The sequence below is a fragment of the Stenella coeruleoalba genome (genome assembly GCF_951394435.1).
Source record: "Stenella coeruleoalba genome assembly, chromosome: 7".
Lineage (NCBI taxonomy): Eukaryota > Metazoa > Chordata > Mammalia > Artiodactyla > Delphinidae > Stenella > Stenella coeruleoalba.
The window spans coordinates 111,218,617-111,241,897 of NC_137153.1; the positions used below are offsets into that span (position 1 = coordinate 111,218,617).

The 23,281-nt window shown below is 61.5% G+C and overlaps 1 protein-coding gene across 1 annotated transcript; it reads left to right on the top strand.

Moving 5' to 3' along the window:
- Positions 1–192: 192 nt before the first annotated feature.
- Positions 193–21,463, top strand: CRB2 (crumbs cell polarity complex component 2; the record flags this gene model as incomplete). The annotated part of the gene is made up of 13 exons (XM_079927843.1): positions 193–286; positions 6,617–6,940; positions 9,305–9,500; positions 9,631–9,770; positions 10,268–10,453; positions 10,628–10,741; positions 13,884–14,756; positions 14,846–15,354; positions 15,933–16,098; positions 16,880–17,663; positions 18,467–18,583; positions 19,204–19,321; positions 21,230–21,463. 13 exons carry the CDS (start codon positions 193–195, stop codon positions 21,452–21,454), a joined length of 3,846 nt encoding a protein of 1,281 aa, XP_079783969.1. The 3' UTR covers positions 21,455–21,463.
- Positions 21,464–23,281: the final 1,818 nt, after the last annotated feature.

Consider the following 23,281-nt stretch of genomic DNA (forward strand, 5'->3'; position numbering starts at 1 on the left):
TCAGACCCCTCCTCTAGACCCTACTCAAGGTGGAGCCGCCTGGGAGGGCGGGGTGGGGAGGGGGAGGGGAGGGGGAGGGGCAGGCGGGAGGGGCCGGGCCTCTGTCCACGGCATTAGTGCTGGTTGGAGGGAGACGGGGGTGTGGAGCCAGCCAGGCCTCCCGTTCCCACAGCCGCCGAGCAAAGCGCTGCCATGGCGCTGGCCCGGCCTGGGACCCGGGACCCCAGGCCCCCGGCCCCTCTCCTGCTGCTGCTGCTCGGGGGCTCTGCCCTCGCCCTCCCGGTCGGTGAGTTGGGGGCCGAGCCTTGCGGGACCCAGGGCAGCACCCCAGGCCGTGGGGTGTCTGTGTGGGTGCCGGGCCCGACTGCAGGGTGCAGGGAGGTGCGCATCTGGGGGCCCCTGGAGCTTGCGTGGTCGCGGGGGACTTTGTGGGGGGACCGCCACCGGCCGGGGTCCGGGTAACGGGTGGGCGTGTGTCTTGGAGGGGTGTTGGGCTGGGCTGTGCTGGCCTGTGAGGCCCGAGTCTGGGGGCTCTCATGTGAGCTGTGCGCAGGTTACGGGCTGTGGGCTGCAGGCACGTCTAAGCTGTGAGGCTGGGCAGCTGTCCCGCGCGAGCCAGGGGTTGTGTCTGAGGCTCTGTGCGTGTGGTGGGCTACATCCCAGCGCGAGTTGCGGGGTGCAACTTACTGAGTGGGTTGAACTGTGTCCTTGCTCTCGACACGGGGACGTGGGGTGGGGGCAGCAGACCCCAGCCCAGTGGATTGGGGTGGAGAAGAGGGAAGGAGACCCAGGGCTCCTGCCTGCATCCCCTCCGTTTGGTGATCACCCTGCCTGCACTGCGGGGCTGGGGGTGCTCTGGCGTCCCTGGGGAGTGGCTGGGCATCTGGGAACACATGTGTCCACCGCTGCCCCCTCCCCGCCCCCCAGCGTTCCCAGATCAAGCTGAAAGGGCTTCGTGAAGCCAGACCCCGTTCACCAAGAGGTTTTTGCTTTTGTCCAAGTGGATTCACGTGTGCGCCGGCCTGGAATTCTTCCTGGGGGGTCTGGGGGATGCTTTGTCTTGGTCACTATAGCTACGGGGCCAGGCCTGGGAAGTCCTGTGCAGGAGGGCGGCCTGGGCTCCGCTGCAGCGGGGGAGTCCCCACCTCCTCAGAGTCCCAGGATGTGGGTCCAACCTCTCAGGCCCCTCCCTGGGGCCTTCCTCAGCCTCTCGCACGGCCCGGCTCACAAAACCTTCGTCTCCTCTCCGCAGGGCCCTTGTGGAGGACAAGGCCCCTGTTTTGCAAGGGAGGAAACTGAGGCTCATGGAAGGATGGGGGCTTACAAGCTGGGCCCCTGAGGCAAACCAAAGAGGAGCTGGGGGCCTGCTCTCTGCACAAGGGGCATGAAATCCTGGTCTGTCCTCTACCGTACAGTGCACACACACAGGCACGTGCACGCACAGATCGCACAAATGCACCTGCACACACACACGTGCACTGCCCCCACACCAGCACAGCGGTGTGGCACGTACAAGGGCACACAGAGGCACGTGTAGACCCGCCACACACGCACTCGAGCACACACACCTAGCTGTACGTGACACGTGCCTGCACACAGGTGTGCACTCACACTCAGATGTACCTTCACGTGAACCTTGTGGCAAAGTGGACACTAAGTAGATGGATGCTACCGAAGGGAGCGGACGCTGACATACACACTCACCCGCACGCAGCCCTGCTGGGATTCCCAGGACCAGCCTTTCCCCCTGCAATTTTGGCACAGGGAGCCCCCTCCCTGGGGATCCCTGAAAGCTGGGGTGCGGTGCTATGGGTATGAACATTTCTGGATGCCAGGACCCAAGCCCTGACTGCCAGGAGGAGATGGGCCAGGGATGATGTCACTTGAAAAGTAATTTCCATTCCAGAGGGGATGGGGGTTCTGGATGCCCTGGGCCCCTGGCTCTGCCGCCCACCCCTGCCAGGCCCTGAGCGGGGCCCCTCCCTCCTGGGCCTACTCTGCCACAAAGGCCCGGCTGGTTGCTAGGAGAGCGCCAAGCATCTTGGAGCACAATGGGGCACATCGGGGCTCTCACATCCTTCCCGGCTGCCTGCACACCAGGGAGCCCAGCTGACAAAGGGGCAGCAAGTCCAGCCCCCAAGTCCGGCCCCTCCTCCAGCCAGAGCTGGGTGGGGGCTTGCAGGACAGAGGCAGGGAGCAGGGAGCCGCACACAAATGCTCTAACGTCAGGGTTTGTTGGATGTCGGTGTTTCCCCCAAGTCAAGATCTGTCGGCCAGTGAACAACACCATCAGCCTGTACGTGCTGCTCCTGGACTAACATGATCGAATTTAATTCTCACAACAGCCCTGTGAAGTCGACTCTGATACCCCCAGCTTACAGAGGAGGAAGGCGAGGCCCAGGGAGGGTCAGTAACTTGCCCAGAGTCACAGCTTGTGTGTGGCAGGGCCAGGATTTCACAGGCGCCTATGGGACTAGTCTATGTAAAGTCACATCTCCTCTCTGTGCTTCTGTCTAAAGGGGGCAAACCAGCTCACTCTGAGGGCTGCTACAAGAATCCGATAAGAAAATGCAGCAGTTCTCCAACTTAGGTTTGGCATGGAATCCCGCTTCAAAGGAAATTTTAGAAAGGAGCTGGAAGCCACTGATAGTTAAAAGTGGCCTGCTGGGGTGGCAGGCCTGGGAACCCATCTGCCCGGTCTCACGCCCGTTCCAGGAAGCGCCTCCTTGGCCCCAGCCCTCTGAGGCCATGGTCTGGAAACACTGGAATTTGCCAACGCCAGGCAAAGGGTAGGCAGTGGATCCGCGACAGCTATTGTGGGGGTTACCAAAATGATGTCTTTTAACCTCAGGTGATAAACATTTTTGTAAAAGACTATTCCAAACTCTACTGCCTTATTAGAGGCATTTAGCCCTCTCCCGATGGCTCTGCCTCAGCTGTGCTGCACCGTTATTCAGTCCTACCCTTGGGGCCTCGTGCTATTAGATGGGCAGTTTTTTCCCTATGCCAGAAGCACATCTTATGGGATCTTGGGTGGCTTCTCAGATGTATTCTCTTTTTTGCCTTGTCAAGATGAGAAGCTTTACAAAACCCACCCTCAGCAAACACTTCTCATTAGTCGTTGGCGGTTCTCATTAGGCCTGTTACAAGTGCAAATAAAGTAGGAGTAACTAGGCACGGAATGAAGCCTGAAGCAGCGTGCGATTGCTAGCAGCTGGATCTGGCTAGACAGGGAAGACTGCCCGCTCTGCCCAGGCTGATATTGGAACCTTCACTCTCAGGCAAGCCTTCCGAGACTCTTTCAGTGCCTGGGGGAGGCTGGGCTAGAATGCTCTAAAATGACAATACATGGGTGGCAATCTAGAGTTTGCAAAGTGGGAATTTCACATGCATTGGGAGATGTGGACTTCACAGAAGTCTGGAAATGATCTGCTTCTTAGTTTTTTGAGGAGTGATCCTGGGCAAGTGTATCAACCTCTCTGAGTTAGAGAAACAGTTTTCTTACCGGCACCCACCTTTTCCAGTTTGAATCAAACGCAATAATGTAATAATAGATGCAAGATGTGTAGCACAGCTACACGTGCACTCACGAAATGGTTCCTGTTATTATAATCCTGTCCTTTCCATGAAGAAAATTCGCTTCCCGGAGGTGGGTTCTGGGCCTTCCCAGGGCAGGGCAGCAGGTCCAAGGGGAGGGGCGGGTGTCCGTTAATCCTTCCCCCGCCAGGTCGTCCCAGGCAGCCTGAGAGGTCAGGAGGGATTTGTAAAGATAAGCACAGGCCCCTCGTCACCCTGGCAACAGGCCACGCCCCTCCAGCCAGGCTGGGAAGGCCCCTTCTCCATCCCGCCATGCTCACCTCTCCTCCCCTCAGCCCTGGGCTCGCTCCCTGGAGGCAGAGAGCCCAAGGTCAGTGCTTGTTCCCAGGCCTCAACGTGCAAAGGAGTCCCCAGGGAGCATGCTGCAATGCAGATTCTTGGGCCCCAGGCCCAAGTGTTCTGCATCTCTGGGTCTGGAGTGGGGCCCAGGAATCCGTACCCTTTATATAGGTCCTGGGGTGATTCTGGAACGCCCAGAGTGGAGGCTCTGGAGCAGTGAGACCTGGGTTTGGATTCCAGCCCCTCCTAGGGAACTGTGAAGTCGCTTATCTCTGAGCCTCACTTTCCTCAAGTGTACAAAATGAATGATAGCTCTATCCACCCCCTAAGGTAACTGTGAAGACAGCGATTGCACAAGAGAGACGGCTGTGCCTCACATGCAGGCTTCTGGCACCACTGCAGGCCTCCTAGGGCAGACAGCTCCCTCCCTCTCTGCCTGCAGGAACTCCTTCCTCCAGTGGGGCTGGGCTCGGCCTCCTGGGGCTCCGTCATACAGGGTCATGGCCCACCTGCTCCCGCAGTGATGAAGCACCTTCCCCTGTCCCCACAAGTGCTGCCTCCAGCCTGCTCTGAATCAGGGGCAAAGCTCCAGACTGGGGTGGGGTCCCTTGGGTCACACAGATGAGGGGTGGCGCTTGCTGGGATTAAACGAAGGGCCTGTTGGCATAGGACCCGACAGCCAGGGCCCTTCAAGTGGGAGCTGTGACTGTGCCGCTCCTCCTGAGTGTGCTGGGTCCAGGGACCCCGACTGTAATGGCCAGAGCCCTCGCTGAAGGCTCGCTGGTGCCAGGGCTTCACTCACGTCCCCTCAGTGGCCCCTCACAACACTCACAAGGCGGGCACTGTTCACACCCCAGATACAAGCCGGGGCTGATGCCCAAACCTGTGTCCTTTCCCAAGGGAGCCTGATCCACTCACCCCCATCAGAGCATCTCCCCCTCCCAATCAGACCATCTTCCCACCCGCATCGGACTATTTAGCCCTGGAGGACCAGGCTCTACACTGATCCGCCACCATGGCTCAGGGTGGGAAGAAGAAAGACAAGCTGCCCATAAGCCCCTCAGACAGGCCCAGATGGCCCCTGCCCTCACTGATGAGACCAGGCTTGGGGGAGGGGAGCTTCGGGCAGAGAGGGTCTGTGGAGCCCAGAGCCCTAGAAGGTTATCTTGGCCTGACAGTGTTTCAGACCCTCTGTCCCCTTGCCACACACCTGGCCCTGGGTGGGTGCTTGCCCCTACCCCCTCTTGGTGAGAATCTTGGAGAGCGAGCCCATGTTGAGCTGTACCAGGTGCTTTGGGAGCTGGGCGGTGGGGCTGACAGCTGGGCTCTCTCCCTGGGTCCATCGGTCGGTCGGTACCTGTGTCTCCCTGTCCCCCATCCTGCTTGGCCCTGGCTGGCAAGGGTGGGGGCTGGCCGGTGGACAGCCCTGCCTGGTGGAATGTGGATGACGCCTGAGAGGCTGTCGAGCCTTATCTGGGGGTCTTCGCTGGGTGGGGGAGGGGAGGCACAGGGCCCGAAGCTGTTCTGGGGCCTGGTTAGTGTCTGGTTGACAACCTGGGTGGGGGAGGGGCGCCTCTCGGAGCCCCAGGTCCGTCCGAGGTGCCTCCTTCTCGTGGGCGGCTCCCGTTCCTCCATCACTTACTGAGTTCCTACCCCGAGTGGGCACTTGACTGCCGTCCCTGAGGCTCTCAATCCTTCCGTATCCTACGAGGCACGTACTATTATTAACCCTCTTCAGATTGGGGAACGAAGGCTCAGTAGGAGAAATGACTTGCCCAAGGTCTCATAGCTTGTTGGCCGAGTGGGGATTTGAACCCAGGGCTGTCTGACTTCAAAGCTTCAAAAGTTCTTACGCCGGCATGACACTGACAGGCTCTTAGCAAGGGAGGGTGGGAGGGAGGCGGGCTCCAGATCAGGAGCTGACCCTCTAAGTGAGGGAGCTCTGCCTTGTGGAGATGTCGCAGTGGCTGGAGCCGGGAGTTCAGCTGGCTGGTCTCAATACCTGCCCTGAACCCTGTGACCCCGGCCAGTCTGGCCACTCACACTTGCTGATGGCGGCGGATACTGTGAGGGTCAGGGATCCTCTGAGAAGTTCCCAGGCCAGCAGGGCCAGGAGGGGAGGAGGGGTGGAGGGGGGAGAGGGGCCTTTGAAGTCCTCCATCTCCAGTTTCACGCAGGGATGGAGTTACCAGACCCCCAGCGGGAGCAGTGGAGTGGGCAGTGGGAGGAGACACCCTCCTGGGAGGGAGCAGGCCGGGGATCCCCTCCCCAGGTGGGGCTGGAGCACACGGACAGACCCTGAGGGCTAAGCCAGCGCGAACTTGCTGTGTGACCTCAGGCAAGTCCTCACTTTCACTCTGGAGCCTGGATCCGCTCTCTTGTAAAATGGGCCTGACAGGGCCTGCTTCCGAGGGGCGTTGCGGGGCTGCGCTGACACCGTGGAGAGAAAAGCTCACAGGGCTAGTGGGCGTCTGCTCACTAATCCTGCCCGGGGAGCCAGGCATCCCGGGTCCTACTTCCCTGCTATGGAGGCATCCCTGAAACCATTCCCAGTTCTGGGTGCAGATGCGGGCAGCCTGCTGGCACCTGGTGTGTAGACCCCTGGCGCTCCCTGCGTCCTCCTGAGTACTGACGGAGCCCTGCTGCTGACTCTGGGGTCTGGGGATGGGCCTGGGTGTGGGGAGGGGAGTGTCCTGGTAGCCCCCGTCCACCCTGCCCAGCCAGTTTCCTCTCTCTACAGGAACGGCACCTTCGGACCCCCCGGGTGCCTGTGCCTCAGACCCATGTGCTCCAGGGACCGAGTGCCAGGCTACAGAGAATGGTGGCTATACCTGTGGGCCCCTGGAGCCCCGGGGCTGTGCCAGTCGGCCATGCCACCACGGTGCTCTGTGTGTGCCCCAGGCTCCAGACCCCAGTGGCTTCCGCTGCTACTGCGTGCCCGGATTCCAGGGCCCACGCTGTGAGCTGGACATCGATGAGTGTGCGTCCCGGCCCTGCCACCACGGGGCCACCTGCCACAACCTGGCCGATCGCTACGAGTGCCACTGCCCCCTCGGCTATGCAGGTAATGGCCCCAGCTCTTCCCAGAGGCGTGTGTAATGTCGACCCCATCAGCGGCTCAGAGTTGTCAAATCACGAATTCAGCTTTGACCTTAGAAGAGAGACACCCCCAGGCATCCTGGCAGCTCTAGGGTGTACCCACTCTTGGTCATGCTGCGGAATTAATGCTTCTCGGGCTAACCTGAGAGTGTGACGAGCGAGCGCTGGCACGGCGCCTGGCACACTACAGACACTGGACAAATGTTATTTCAGTCCCTTGTAGGGTTCAGGTGGTGCTGGTAGTGGAGACACCCCTCAGGCATCCCTGGGACTAGAGGGTAGATGTGCCTGGCTTGGCTTTAACGAGGACACATCTAGACAGTACTTCTAGCATCGACTCACTCCAGACCCGTCAGGCTGTAGCACAGACATCCTCTGGTGGCTCGTCTGATGGTTCTGGAGCGTGATACCCTGGTATGGTTCAGGTTGTCATGTGGACCCTCTCCCCTGGGGGCGGGAGCCCCCAGAGTTCCTGCATAGAGACACTGGTGGACTTGCTCAAATTGTAACGTAGATGTACCCCCAGGGATCTCTGCTGTCTTGAGGGGGACAGTTCCCTCCTCCAGAGTATGGCCCCGTCCCAGTCCCATCCACCCTCCAAGGCGAGAGCATCCTGGAGCAACTGCCTGGAAGTCAGGAAGGAGGGCGCAGCTAGGGACAGGTCTGGGAGCGAGGCTAGGTCTAGGGCAGCTGGGAGCCTGCAGTGTGGACACTCCAGGTTCTATTCAACCCTGAATTCAGATGACGCTCTCTGAGGGCAGAGGGCAGTTTGAGGTCACCTCAGAGTAAGAGGTACAGACTTGGGGGCTGGGCTCCGGGAGAGGGGGCATAGAGTGGAGAGGTGGATCTCAGCACACAGATGAAAATGAACTTTGGAAACGGGTTCCATGTACCTTTCTCATCATTTGAGAGTTCAGGTGTCTGGATAGATTAGTGGTGGATGTGTGAGTAGGTCACGTAAAGGCCTCTGTGTCTGCCAGGATCCACGGGTGTCTGGGATCCCTGAATGCGTTTGTGGGAAAGTCTGTGTGTGGGTGCCAGCAGGTGTGTGCGTGCCCAGATGTGCGGTGCTCAGACGCTTTGGGTAATGCTTTCTGGGTGAGTTGTGGATGTGAGTGGGGGCAGCGTCTGCTGTGATTCATTTCCTCCTCCTTCCCTTCCTAGCCAGGCGGGGGAGGTTGGGATTCCAGGCGGCCTGGGCCTGGCTCCCCCTGGCACAGAGGGTGGGAGTGGGGCTGGGTCACAGGAAGGAGGGCCCCTGTTTTGTGCTCACTGAGCCAGGAAGGGGGGAAGGTTCCAGCTGGAGCCAGCTGGGTCCCCAGACCCCCACGACCAATCCCACTTAGGGGGTAGAGGCAGGGCCACTGGAGTGTACAATGACAAGCGGGCTCCACGATGAGCTCGGGCAGTACATTTCCAAACCCTGAGATCCTCCATCTCCCTTCATCTCCACAGCCCCTCCCCTGAGAGCCTCCCAACCGTCTTGGTTTTACCCAGGACTGAGAGGGTTCCCAAGACACAGGACTTCCAGTTGTAAAAGCAAGACAGTGCAGGGAAAGCCTGAAGGAGTTGGCTACCTTGGTCCAGCATCTCCCACCGGGTATGCCCCTCCTTGCTGGGGTCCCTCCTTACACCCTCCACAAAAAGCCAGCAGAGCGAAATGTAGAGAGGACTATATATCAGCTGCTTAAAACTTTTAGGATAAGCTCGGATTGTGTTACCTGGCCCCCAAGGCTTGACACTCCCCACTCCTGCCCCACCTCCTTAACTCTCCCCTTTGCTCCCCGACCCTCCATGCACCCCTGCCCTAGGGCATCATGCCCCTGCCCCAAGCAGGTCTTCACCAATAGTCTCTCTGGAGAGACTTATAGTCTCTCTGGAATCCAACTGATTCCACACAGCCCCCTATCCTAGTCCAGCGAATGCCCCCTCATCCTTCAAGTCTCTTCTTCCAAGAAGCCTTCCCTGACTCTCAATACCCCAGGCTAAGACCCTGCCTCTTGCTGTCACAGGAGCTAGCACGTACCCACTGTTGAGCTTATCAAAAGTAAAAATCAGTCCTTATTTACGTAATATGGACCTAATCCCCGTCTCCTGGGCTAGACTGGTATGAGCTCAAGGGGGCAGGGATGTCTGTGTTGTTTCAACCCCACTGTTATTTTTGGCGCAAGAAACACCTGCTCTGGATGAATGGAACAACGGATTCTCTCTTTGGATCCTGACGTTCCGCTTCTGGTCAGTCTGGAGCAGGTTTCGGGTCAGCCTGGCTCGGCCTCATTCGCTCTCCCTCTGGACGGCCATCTCTCTGTCTGTCTCGGTTCCTGTCCAGGCGTGACCTGCGAGGCGGAGGTGGACGAGTGTGCCTCGGGGCCCTGCCTGCACGGGGGCTCGTGCTTGGACGGCTTGGGCTCCTACCGCTGCGTGTGCGCGCCGGGCTTCGGGGGCGCCAGCTGCCAGCTGGACCTGGACGAGTGCCAGAGCCAGCCGTGCGTGCACGGGGGCGTATGCCACGACCTGGTCAACGGGTGAGCGGGCGGCCGGGTGCCCTCAAGCGGTGAGGCTGCGCGATGGGCGGCGGGGTGGGGGTCGCGATGGAGATAGGGGGAGCTGGAGGTTCGGGCGCGTGCTCAGCTCCGGTCGCGCGCCCCCCTGCAGGTTCCGGTGCGACTGCGCGGACACGGGCTACGAGGGCGCGCGCTGCGAGCAGGAGGTGCTGGAGTGCGCGTCGGCGCCCTGCGCGAACAACGCGTCCTGCCTCGAGGGCCTCGGGAGCTTCCGCTGCCTCTGCTGGCCAGGTGTGTGTGTGCGCGTGCGCGAGAGCGTGTGCGCGTGCGCGCCCGCACGCCCAGGGGGGCGGGGGCTCAGGCCGAGGAGGACTGCCCTGGGACAACCTGGCGGTGCGCACACACCCTGAGCGGACTAAGCCCAGTGTGTGCCTGTGACTGCAACTTCTCTGAGCCTCAGTTTCCTGATCTGCTAAACAGGGCTAATCACAGCACCTGCTCCTGGGCTGTTCTGAGGAGAGTAAGAAGGTGTCGCGCCCATCAAGCCTTGGTGCAGGGCCCCGCACGCGCAGAGCGCTCAGTAATGCTAGTGATAATAGTAACACGATGCCGATGCTGGTGAAGCCTGCGCTGGTCATTCCTACCCCCTCAGTGTGTCCCTCCCTCGGAATATCCGTGACCATATCTGAGCTGTTGTCCCCGCCTGGCCCTGGGCTGGCCTGGCAGCAGTGGAGGGGTGCTGCTTGGTGACCCCCTGTGACCTGACGCCCACCCGTGTGTGTCCCCAGGCTACAGCGGCGAGCGGTGCGAGGTGGATGAGGATGAATGTGCAGTGGGCCCCTGTCAGCACGGCGGCCAGTGCCTGCAGCGCTCCGACCCAACCCTCTATGGGGGCATCCAGGCCGCCTTCCCAGGAGCCTTCAGCTTCCGCCATGCTGCTGGCTTCCTGTGCCGCTGCCCTCTGGGCTTTGAGGGTGAGCCCCCTTCCAGGGAAGCAGGTCTGTAGTGTCCAGATGCGCGGGAGGGATGCCGAAGCTGGGTTCAAGCACCTCTCTCTGGCCTCAGTCTCCCTAGCTATAAGATGGGCCCTTTCCAGTTCCAGTCTGGCTCTGAGGGAGCTGTGGGAACCACAGCTGGGCTTCTTGCAGGGGACGACTGCAGTGTGGACGTGGACGAGTGTGCCTCACGGCCATGCCTCAGTGGAGGCCTCTGCCAGGACCTGCCCAATGGCTTCCAGTGCCACTGTTCAGATGGCTACACAGGTGCCTGGGGTGCGGTGGGCACTGGGGCAGGGCAAGGTCAGATGCGGTGGACCTGGGGCGAGAAGGTGCCTTCTGGCTGATGTGTGGAGGCTGGATTGATGGGGTCAAGGACATTAGGGAGGAGGTGGGTGTAGTGGCCAGCTGACAGGTAAGAGGACTGAGCTGGGACCTGGGCTTTGGAGGTGGGAGTGGGGGGGAAACCTTCTGGAGTGGAGGTTGAGAAATATTTATGAGGGGCACGCTACAGGCCCTGAGGGTTTTTCCAGGTGTGAGTGGGAGGTGTCAGGAATGCTGGCCGAGTTTCTGCCCTGGGCGACATTGGGTAGAGGATGGCAAGCTCAGCCTTGTCCATACTGAGTCTGAGTGCCTGTGGAGCACCTACAGGGAGAAGCCTGGGTGGGGGCTGGTGATCTGGGGCCTGTGGCCCAGGAGAGGGGCCTGAGACTGGGGGTCCTGCAGCTGGAGTCTCAGGTAGCCAAGGTTATCCAGGAGAAAGTGTGGAGTGTTGGGCAGAGAGAGCCCTAGACACCTGACATCAAAGGGCTGGGCAGAGGCCGAGGGGCCTGCAGGGAGGACAGGGCAATTCGGCCAGGATAGAGGAGGTAAAAACGGTGTGTGTGTGTGTGTGGTTGGGTGTGTGGTGGAGGGAGTGTGGTGGTGGGGTGTGTGGTGTGTGGTGGAGGGAGTGTGGTGGGGGTGTGTGGTGGAGGTGGGGGGAGTGTGGTGGAGGGAGTATGGTGGGGGGTGTGGTGGAGGTGGAGGGAGTGTGGTGGTGGGATGTGTGGTGGAGGGGTGTGTGGTGGAGGTGGGGGGGTGTGGTGGAGGGAGTGTGGTGGGGGGGTATGTGGTGGAGGTGGAGGGAGTGTGGTGGGGGGTATGTGGTGGAGGTGGGGGGAGTGTGGTGGTGGGGGGTGTGGTGGAGGTGGGGGTGTGTGTGGTGGATTATGGGGGAGTGTGGTGGACGGTGGGGGCTGTTACGGAAAGCTGTGGGCAGTGTCTGGAGAAGGATGATTGACCTTTGGAGAGCTGGGCACACCTTTGGGGTGTGCTGGGCAGGAGCTGGGCCTGCAGAAAGCCTTTCCCTGCCTTGGGTACAGAGGATGCGGAGACACACAGACACCCTTCCCTGCGGATACTGATGAACCGAGGACCTCCTCACACAGCACGGAGTGTCCCTGCCCCCTCTGGAATGCCTGTGACGCTTCCCCCACACCCGCCCGCATTCCTGCTCCGACAAGCTGCCTCCTCTCCCTGGCACGGCTGCTGGGCACAGGCTCCCCTGCCTGGGGGAAGGAGGTGGTGATCACCACCGTCCCTTCCACTCTCACCCCCCAAAGGTGCTGGGGGCTCGGCATCCCACTTCTGGGTGGCCAAAACCTCTGGGCACCTTGAAAACCCATCTCCTGCCCCATGGGCTGAGGTTCCTTGAGTCCTTGCCCACTCCCAGGCACAGTGCCCCAGAAACAGTGGCCTCGTGGGTGCCTGGCACACACTGGGCCCACTGCAGCATGCCCTGCAGCTGAAGAGTATTCTCTGCATTGTTTTCCTCCTCACCAAAGCCCCACGAGGTGGGGTTCTAAATCCCCATCTTACAGATGAAGCCGTAGAGGCTTTAGAGAGGGCGTGTCATCCCCTCAGGTTCGACAGTGTTAGCGGGAGCCCAGCTCCTCCCCAAGCTGAGCTCAGCTGACGGGTGGCAGGGAGGTCAGACCTCTGAGGTCAAGGACCCGGAGGGGGAACCCCGGCTGTGGGGCTGGTCCGCCTCCATCCTCCCTTGGGGTTGTGCTGGGCGTGGGGGAGGCCAGTGCCTGGCATTCCTGAGCCAGCTCTGAAGGAGGCGGCTGGCCAGGCGGGGAGCTCTGCTCCCCAGCCTTGGTACCTGCCCACCACTCTCAGCCTGTCTGTGGGGAAATGCAATGGGGCTGCGGGCTCTGCGGACCTTCCTGGGGGTGTTGTGGCTCCTGGCAGGTATGCAGGGCTGGGGCCTTGGGCAGGGGGAGGTGGGACTGGCCATCCCCAGAAGGAGGCGGTGGTGTTTGTGGGCTGACTGGGGCCAGGATTCAAATCCTGGCGGCTTCTCTGGGCTTGGGTTCCCCTGGCTGGGTTACATGGGCAGGGCTGGCCTCAGTGGTCTTGTGGAGGCTCTGGCTGAGCAGGGGTTGGGCTGTAGCCTCTTGACCCACGCTGGGGCCAGAGCACCTGGCATGGGAGCCCCTGGAGGGGAGGGTGACCTCACAGCCAGTGCCAGGGCCCTAGGGCAGAGGGACGGGGGTGGGGGGTTAGAACCAGGGGCTACTCGAGTGCCACAGATGCATACACCCATCCCCACTCCCTCCTCCATTTCGTCTCTCTGTCCACAAAGGCCATGCCAAGTCCCTTTCTGGGCACCAATGACATATCCAGGCCCCTGGAGGAGATCTCAGCTGCGTAAACAGATATTTTCAATACTGGGTTCTGGGGAGCTGTGCCTGGGAGTGGGCAAGGAGCTGGGAGTGACACAGCAGCTTGGAGTTGGGAGTCAGAGAAAGCCTTCTAGGGTACTGGCCATGTGAAGCTGGGCTTTGCTGGATGAGTCGGAGTTTGAAAGGCAGGATTAGGGAGAAGGAGGCATTCCAGAGAGAGCGCTATGAGCAAAGCCCCAGAGGCAGGACTTCCCAGGAAACGTTTGGAGGAACAGGCAGCTCAGGGTTTGCAGGGAGCAGGGTTGACATATGAACTCCTGGTAGGACCCAGGCCACGAGGAATCTCGAATGCCAGGGTGAGTGATCGGACCTTAAGTAGCAGAGGAACCTGGCCAGGTGATGCTTTAGAAAGAGATCTCTGGCTACTTGTAGAGATGGATGATAGAGGCTGGTGAACTAGAGGACACTAGACTATGGCCTAGAGAGCTGGTGAGGCAGGAGGAAAGGGGGCATTGGAGAGTATTTAGGGGATTGAATCGACTCACAAGATATGGTAAAGGAAGGAGTACCTTGGATTCCAGCCTCTGGGGACTTCAGGGGACCTTGAGAAATCCTTTGGAAATTGGGAATGGGTTTGGTTGATAGATACTGAGGTCCCCGTCCCAAGAGGCAGCTAAGCTCTGGGTCAAGACTGTGCTTTTGGCCTTGGGTGCTGAGCCTTGGCCTGGTCTCTCCTGAAGGCCTGACATGTCAGGAAGATGTGGACGAATGCCTGTCGGAGCCCTGCCTCCATGGCGGGACCTGCGAAGACACCGTGGCGGGTTACATCTGCTGGTGCCCAGAGGCCTGGGGTGGCCGTGACTGTTCCGTGCAGCTCGCTGGCTGCCAAGGCCACACGTGTCCGCTGGCCGCCACCTGCATCCCCACCTTCCAGTCAGGGGTCCACAGCTATGCTTGCCGCTGCCCACCTGGTACCCACGGACCTTTCTGTGGCCAGAATACCACCTTCTCCGTTGTGGCTGGGAACCCTGTGCGGGCTTCGGTGCCAGCTGGTGGCTCCCTGAGTCTGGCACTGAGGTTTCGTACTACGATACCTGCTGGTGCTCTGGCCGCTCGCTCTGACACTCAGGGCAGCTTGGAGCTGGCGCTGGTGGAGACCACGCTTCAGGCCACACTCTGGAGTCACGGCAACAATGGGTGCATCCTGAGGCTGCTGGACCTGCCCCTAAACGACGGCCACTGGCACCGAGTGGAGGTGACGCTCCGCTTCGGGGTCCTGGAGATGCGGCTCTGGCACGAGGGTTGCCCTGCCCACCTCTGTGTGGCCTCCAGTCCTGTGGCCCCGCCTCCTACGGCTTCCCCGGCCCCGACGCCTGCTGGGTTCTGCTCCACGCAGCTGGGTGGTGTGGCCTTTACGGGCTGCCTCCAGGACGTGCACGTGGACGGGCACCTCCTGCTGCCTGAGGATCTCGGCGAGAATGTCCTCCTGGGCTGCGGGCGCCAGGAGCAGTGTCAGCCTCCGCCTTGTGCCCACGCAGGGGTCTGCGTGGACCTGTGGACTCACTTCCGTTGTGACTGCCCCCGGCCCTATAGCGGTCCCACATGTGCTGATGGTGAGGAACGAGCCAGGTGGGCCCCAGGGCAGGGGCTGTGCCTGCCCCCAGCCCACAGGCCTCATGCCCGGCACCCTCTCTCCCTGCAGAGGTTCCTGCTGCCACCTTTGGCTTGGGGGGCACCCTGAGCTCTGCCTCCTTCCTGCTCGACCAGCTGCCAGGCCCCAACCTCACCATGTCCTTCCTCCTCCGCACCCGGGAACGTGCTGGCCTTCTGCTCCAGCTTGCCAACGATTCAGTAGCTGGCCTGACGGTGTTCCTGCGTGAGGGCCAGATCCGGGCTGAGGTGCTGGGCAGTCCTGCCCTGGTGCTTCCCGGGCGCTGGGATGATGGGCTCCGCCACCTGGTGACGCTCAGCTTTGGGCCTGATCAGCTGCAGGGCTTGGGGCAGCAGGTGCACGTGGGCGGGAGGCTCCTCCCTGCTGACGCCCAGCCCTGGGGTGGGCCCTTCCGAGGCTGCATTCAGGACCTGCGACTCAACAGCCTCCACCTCCCCTTCTTTCCACCGTTGCTGGAGAACTCCAGCCTGCCCAGTGTGCCGGGCAGCAGGCGGTCCTGGAACCTCACCATGGGTTGTGTCTCCGAGGACACGTGCAGTGTGAGTGCCACGGGGAAAGGGTGGGTCCTTTTTCCGGGATCCACCCTGCTTCGCTGGAGGTTAGCATGTCCTTCTACTGGTCAGGTCGGCACCAGGAGGTGGAGTGCCCACCCAAGGTCCCAGTGCTGGAGAGAGACAGAGCAGGGTTCACTTTCATCTCCTCTCTGGCCAGCTGCTCTTGCCCTATGGTAGTCTCCATACCTCTCCTCTCAGTCCTAATCTGAGACAGACTCCCTGATCCAGGCAGAGGGCTGCCCAAGCCTTTCTGTGGGAGTTGCTTGGGGCACAGGGACACCCAGGTTCATGAACAAAGCACCAACCAGCTCTAGGATTGGAATAGCCTGGGTGTGAACTCTGGCTCCTCTATTTACTGGCTAGGTGACTCAGCAAGTGATTTCTCCTCTCTGAGCCTCAGTTTCCTCATCTGTAAAATGGGAACGCTAGTTACTTTTCTATTTGTTTGTGAGGAGGTAATGTATCTGTACTAGGTGCTCAATGAAGAACCACTGTAAGGATGGTTATGGTGGGGCGATGCTAGCCCCAGGCCTGAGCCAGTCCCCGCCCTGATTCTCCTGCAGCCTCAGCCCTGTCTCAATGGTGGGACTTGCCTTGTCTCCTGGAATGACTTCCACTGCACCTGCCCTGTTAACTTCACTGGGCCCACATGTGCCCAGCAGCTGTGGTGTCCTGGCCAGCCCTGTCTCCCGCCTGCCACCTGTGAGGAGGTCCCTGATGGCTTTGTCTGTGAGTGCCTGCCCTGGAAAGCCCACATGCTGGGTGCTGGACGCCCAAGCTGGGTTAGATCCCAGCCCTGCCTTCAGGACTCAGAGACAGTGGACCAGGGTGCCAACAGCCCCAGCCCAGTGTGGTTGGGCCACCGCATCCAGAAGGACAGGCTTTCTAGGGGAAGAGAGCACTTGCTAGGTCTTCAAGGGCAAATAAGACTCTGACCGGGCACAGGGAAGGACATTTCAGGAAGGGGGCAAAGCACGCGCAAAGGCATGAGGTTTATAAGAACTGAAACACAAGTAGAGGTATCAGCGTTGCTAGGGTCCTTGAATGCTAGGCCAGGCAGCTTGGGACTTTTTGCCAAGGGCAATGGGGAGCCATGGGAGGACCAGCAGGAGAAGGCCATGGTCAGCAGTTTTAAAAGATGACTGTGTTATAATATTAAAATGATTGCAGTGAAGAGTGAGCCACGGTGATGACACAGGGCCACTGCACTAAGGAGAGAAGGAGGCAGATTTTCCAAGGTGTTACTATTGCCTGGTCTGTGACCTGGAGGGCAGGGTGGGCACAGTAGGGTAGGTCTCCCCAGCCCGGAGCTGGTTCTTTGGAGGTAGAGAGTTATGAGGTGGGGGGAGCAGTTCCTGGAATTAGATGATAGGTGGGTGTGTGTGCCTCCGCCCCCAGACCGCGGGGGTGGGGGGAACGGGGGCGGCAAGCGGGTCCCCGCATCACCCAGGTGTGCTTGGGCTGGGCTGGGTACCGATAGGCCGTCCTCTGACACTCTCTCTCCCTGCAGGTGTGGCTGAGGCCACGTTCCGCGAGGGACCCCCGGCGGAATTCAGCGGGCACAACGCGTCATCCGGGCGCGCGCTCAGCGGCCTCTCTCTGGCCTTCCGCACGCGCGACCCCGAGGCCGGGCTGTTGCGCGCCGCGGGCGCCCCCGACACCGTCTGGCTGGCCGTGCGCAACGGCTCGCTGGTGGCCGGCGTGCGCAGTGGCTCCGGCCTGCCCGGCGCGGTGCTGCCGGCGCCCGGGCCGCGCGTGGCCGACGGCGCCTGGCACCGCGTGCGCCTGGCCATGGAGCGCCCCGCGGCCTCCGCGTCGCGCTGGCTGCTGTGGCTGGACGGCGCGGCGACGCCCGTGGCGCTGCGGGGCCTGGCCAGCGACCTGGACTTCCTGCGCGGCCCGGGCGGCGCGCGCGTCCTGCTGGCCGAGAACTTCACGGGCTGCCTGGGCCGCGTGGCGCTCGGCGGCCTCCCGCTGCCCCTGGCAGGCCCGCGGCCCGACGCGGTCCCCGGCTCCCGGGAGCCCTTCTCGGCCTGGCCCGGCGCGCCGGTTCCGCGCCTCGGCTGCCGCGGGGCGCCGGTGTGTGTCCCCTCGCCCTGCCTGCACGGCGGCGTCTGCCGCGACCTCTTCGACGCCTTCGCCTGCGCCTGCGGCCTGGGCTGGGAGGGTCCGCGCTGCGAGGCCCGCGCCGACCCGTGTCGCTCAGCGCCCTGTGCCCGCGGCCGCTGCCACACGCGCCCAGACGGCCGCTTCGAGTGCCGCTGCCCGCCTGGCTTCGCGGGCCCGCGCTGCCGGTGCGCACGGCCAGCCGGGGGCGGCCTGGGTCCGAAGGGTCCGGCGTTTACGGGGCAGGGGTGGGGATCCCGGGGGCGGGGGGTGGGTCAGACTAGTCCGGAAGCCCGGGTGCGGATGCGCACGTCCCTTCTCTGAGCCACCGCGCTGTTATCTGTAACTTGGGAACAGCACTCCCTAGAGTTGCCAGAAAAAATACAGGACACCCGGGTAAATTTGAATTTGAGATAACGCTGCCGTCTGGCAGTCGGGGTGGGGGAACCCCGAGCTAGTGTCGGAAGAAAGCCTAGAGGCTCTCCTGCCGAGCTGCCCACCACGGATGCCCTCCTTCGTCAGTCCCGTGGGACGGGGCCAGGCAGAGATGGTCCGAGTCTTGACCGCTTCCCTTATTCAGTCTGGCCATGACTCCCCACTCCTTTCGGAGCCAAGCTTACGGAGTGGTATCTGGCAGAGGCCTGAATCCCCCTCTCTACGCAAAGAATGTCAGGCCCAAGCTCTATGTCTAGAAGGCTGCTCTTGCCCCGGGAGACTACTTACATTTCATCAGCTCCTCGGAGGACTCAGCAGCCCGATGTTGTACACCTTGGTGGGGGTAGGGCTGGAGTCACAGAGTGGCAGCCCTATGTCCCACCCCTTCCACCCTAGACACGGCTTCCAGGACTGACGGCAGGGTCTCCAGGAGGTGGCTCTTAATTCCTTGGATGACAATGTAGGGGCTCAGGTCACCTGAGTGACCCGCGGGCGTGGGGGTGGGCCAGGTCCTGGGTGTCCTGTCCCCAGGCCAGCCTCTGTGCTTTCTCCTCAGGTTGCCTGTCCTGCCAGAGGAGTGCAGCCTGAATGTCACCTGTCTCGATGGTGGCCCGTGTGAGGGGGGGCCCCAGGGTGCCAACTGCAGCTGCCAGGAGAGCTTTGCTGGCCAGAGGTGGGTCTGGGGTCCAGGGGCCTGGGAGGTGGGCTGCTGAGTGTGCAGAGTCGGGCAGGGCGGGCCTCTGGACCCCCTCCAGCCAGGGCAGGTGAAGTGGGGTGTGGATCCCTGCTCACCTTCTCAGCCCTCACTGTCGTCACAGTGCCAGACAGTGCACCTCTCTTGCTTGAATTCTTTCCCTCGGGGGCTTCCAAGACCATCCTGGGTTATGCAGACACCTGCTGGGAAGTAGTTGCCTGGTGGTGTTTCGTAGAGCCCCGTGCTCAGCCCACCTCGCACTCCTCCACCTGGGGAGACTGTAAAAATGCAGGTTCTGGGCCCGCTCCAGACAGAGTCGGCATCCCTGGGCAGGTGGCTTTACACAGGCTCCCCCCGTGCTTCTGTCATGAATGCTGGGGTGAAGGGGCGTGGTAGGTGATGGAGATCGCTTTCAGCATCAGTCACCTGGCAGGGCCCAGCCAGGTAGGGACAGTGCTGGGGACAGTGGACGAATGAGCTTTGATGCCGGTGTGTGTAGGGGGTGGGGGAGGGTTTGAGGAAGTAAAGGAGCTGGGGGAACAAGAGGCAGCCTGGGAGGGAGCAACTCTCTCAGCCCCGCCCTTGTCCCTGCCTCCCAGGTGTCAGATCCCCTGTGAAGCCAACCCCTGCCTGAATGGCGGCACCTGCCGGGCAGCTGGTGGGGTCTATGAATGCATCTGCAGTGCAAGCTTCTCCGGCCGGTTCTGCGAAGTGGTGGTGAGCGATGCCCGAGGGGGTGGGTGCCCTGTGTTGGACTTTAGTGAGATGATGTTACGGGGGAGCGTGTATAGCACCTGTGGAGCTGTTCCTGGGCCAGGCCTGTCACGGGGTCGGGGGGAGCAGGGAAAGGAGACTCAGGCCGCTTCCACACTCCCACACAGGAGGGGCCCCCAGCATCCCTCTGGGGGCTGCAGTGAAACAGCTGGGCTTTGCCAAGTCTGATCTGGGCCAGGATTCAGGGCCCACGGGATCTTGGAATTCTGGGATTTACGTTGGTGAATACGAGAGCCTGTAATCTCTGGTGGTTTCTGAGCCAGGATTCTAGAGTAGGAAGATGTGGGGAGCCCGGGATTCTGAGCCAGAGAAGGCTTGGGAAGGCTTGGCTGCCGTGAAGGCAGCCCCTGACCCCAGGGAAGCTCAGCTGAGGAGGGGTCCGAATAGATGGGGGCCAGCCGGAAGCTTGAGCTTGAACCTCCCTCTGGCCCCCTCCCCACTAAGGGGCAGAACAGACTCTGCAGGCCCAGCGGGAAGTGAGCCCAGAGTGGGCGCAGCAGCGAGGGACGAAGCCTGGGGAGGAGCCTTGATCTCCACAGGCTTCTGGCGGCCTGGGTCATAAACCCCAAACCTCTCTGCTTCTGGGGAATGTTTCCTTTCAAGTTGAACTTTACAGCCGCTGGCACACATCCCCCCCCACCCCCACCCTCCCTCCGTCCCCCGCCACCCTCCTCCTAGGGAGGAAATGGCTTTACAGCTCCTCCTGAAGTGCCCAGGGCCGGAGCCTGGGGAGGGCCCATTCAGGACTGGGATGAATTTTTCTCTACAGTCTTGGGCACCTTCTTCAGGGCTGGGGGCTGAGACTTGGGACCCGGGTCACAGTGGGCTGAGAAGTCTCATGGGACAGAGGGTGGGCCGGTGAATCTGAGGCCCTGGGCCTCTGCCCCCGAAGTCGGTGATCCTGGAGCTTCAGAACTCCAGGTCTGTAGAATCTTCGATGGGGGCATCCCGGAGTCTGTGACGAGCCAGAGAGGTGGTTTCCTGGGCCCCCAGAGCCTGGTCTGAGTCTCCGGGGTGGGGGTGGGGGTGGATTCTGAGCTCGCCAGCAGCCAGGTCGGCCTGCTGCAGCTCATGCCCTGCACGGGCCCCCTGGCTGGGGAGCCTCTCCTGCTACTGCCTGAGATGCCTCCCACTTCAGGGTTGAGCATGGTCTCCAGACACTTAAAAACCCAGACTGCCCTTTGGGTTCGGGAGGGATCAGGTCCCATCACTTCAGATTGGGTGTTTATTGAGAGAGGCAGGGTGGCAGGGCTGGGCACTGAGGCCCACCTTGGCCAGTTGAAGGAAGGACCTTCGGCTGGAATTTGAGACTGAAGAATGGTGGTGTGAGCTGGGCATGGGCATGGCGTTGGGGGAGGACAGAGGGCAGTGCCAGTCCCGGCTTGACACCCACTAGTCATGTGTCTGGGGGGATCTGGGCAAAGCCTCTGCTTCCTCCTCTAGTATTTATCGAGTGCCTACTGAGCAGGCTCTGCTGTGCGTTTTGGGATACACGGGTAAACAAAATAAACCAAAGATTCCTGTCCTCACAGAAGAAAGGGGGTGTCCTCACTTCCGCTTCATCAGATCATTGTAAGGTTTACATGAAATCCCACACACGGTGCTCAGCTCCTAGTAGGCATTCAATAAATGTGTTTTCTCTCCTAGCCAGAACCCCTTTGCTGTACAGGAATCCCCTTGTGGTGCCTCTAATAGGTAGCTCCCAGGCACTCGCTTGCATACCTCTGGGGCCAAGTCTCTCACTACCTCCCAGGGAAGCCTCCGCCCAGCGATGCTTTTTCCTCTCCTCTGAAGGAACTGGGGGGTCTCCCCGCCTCCATGGTCTTAGGCGTGTTACTGCATCTCTTCCAGAAGGGCCTATCGCTGCCGCTGCCGTTCCCGCTGCTGGAGGTGGCAGTGCCTGCGGCCTGCGCCTGCCTCCTCCTCCTCCTCTTGGGGCTCCTCTCAGGGATCCTGGCGGCCAGAAAGCGCCGCCAGTCAGAGGGCACCTACAGCCCGAGCCAGCAGGAGGTGGCCGGAGCCCGGCTGGAGATGGACAGTGTCCTCAAGGTGCCACCCGAGGAGAGACTCATCTAGGCCCACCTGGCTGTGGCTCCAGCACCTGTGAGGTCCTCGCCTTCTACCTGGAGACCGAAGGGGGCCGCTTTCGGGAGCCTCCCGGGCCTCGGGGAGCTGCTGCCGGGCCCAGGATACCTGCTGGGGAAGTGGCCCCTTGCCCCGTCCTGGACTGAGGGGAAGGGGCGCGCTCGGGGAAGCAGAGAGAGGCCTGGCGAGGTTGTGGACATTCTCCATCCAACCGCCCGGTCTTAACCTTGGCAGGCACACGGCTGTGCCGGGAGGAGCACCTGCGGGTGCACACGACGTGTTCAGGAGTGTGTGTGAGTGTGAGCGCGTGCACGTGTGTTTGTACCTGGGCCTGTTGACCTGCAGATACCAGTGTGAGTGTTACGGATGGGGCTCACGGGCACGTCCACGTCTTTGCTGTTTGTGCACGTGACTGTGTAGTGAGTGCAGGTGACCCCGCGGAGGGGCAGCTGGGCAGTGGAGACCACCTTCTCAGCCCCGGGGCAGGGGCAGCCCAGGGCCACGAGTTCTCCTGGAGGCCAGGCCAGGGCTTGCCCAAGGACCAAAGCCCCAGCTCCGGCAACTTCTCCCACCTCCGGAGGCTGCCCCGGCCCTGGAGGCAGCTGGAAATCAGTGGGGTGGGGGGCATGAGCCAGAGGTTAATGTGTGAGCTCCTGGCTCCCCAGACAAGTGCTCCCTGAGGCAGGTCTGTCTCTGCCCTCTGCGGCAGCCAGGCACCCGCTGGGATGCAGGACTGAGGGGCAGACCTGCAGGAGCGGGGGGGCGGGGGAGGGTGTCTGGCCACTGCAGCCTTCCTCCTGCAGGCCTGTCACTTATAGAAAGAGGAAAGCAGCCCTTGCCTACCTCACGGGGCTGCTGTGAGGATGGGCAGGGCAACAGTGGGGAAGGAGCTCTGGAATTCGTTAAAGTCCAGTCCGCTGCGAGGGCTGCCCGGGCCATCCCAAGGTGTCGGGAAGGGAGAGGGTGAGAGCGGGGAAGGGGCCTCCCTGAGGGGTAGCAAGGGGGCCAGAGGGCGATGGTGACAGAGGAGCAACCCTCCCTGCCCACCTTGTGGTTCTCCAGCCCCTCCGGCATCAGCGCTCTCCTCTCCAGGCTGCCTGGCGAGTCCGCTCTTTCACCTGCAGACCAGTCACCTCTCTAATGGCCGCTGGGAGGGCTCGAGGAGGGCCTCGCAGGAAGCCCTCAGGGTTGTTTGCTGAGGCAGGTGCTTGGCAAATGCTGGCACTGTCTCTGGGTCGGGGCTGGTCCTGCGGACAGACACAGATGAAGGGAAGAACTGGCCGCTTTGCTTCCAGTCCCTTCCGTGGTGATGCCATCTCACTTGGATCTCTGATCTCTGAGGGGCACTTGCCTGAGGGCCTGGCCTCTGAGCTTCAGAGTCCCTTGGTCCCTGACCTGGAGATGTGCCCTTTGGTCCTTCCCATTTCCCAGGCCAGCGCCCCCTGTGCCAAGGCCAGGAGACCCCTTTCCACTTCCGGACTGGAGGTGGACTTTACCCATCTCCCCTAGGGGCCTCAGCCAGCTTCCAGAGGCACAGGAGTCAAATGTGAGGTGGAGGCATGTGGTGATGGAGGCAAGGGAAGGGGTGAGCGGGCTAAGACTGGGATGGGAAGGGCCCTGAACCCTAGGTTACGGGGCTTGCTTGGTCCTTATCCTGTAGGAGGTGGGACCACCTTTTCCCCCAACTTTCTCCCTGACTCTTGGAAAAGTGGGGGAGAAAACATCTGGTAGCAACAACTTAGCCCCAGCTGGTGCCTTGGTTGGTTTATTAAGTCAGAGATTTGGCAAACCTGTGTTCTTGCAGACTCCTAAGACAAG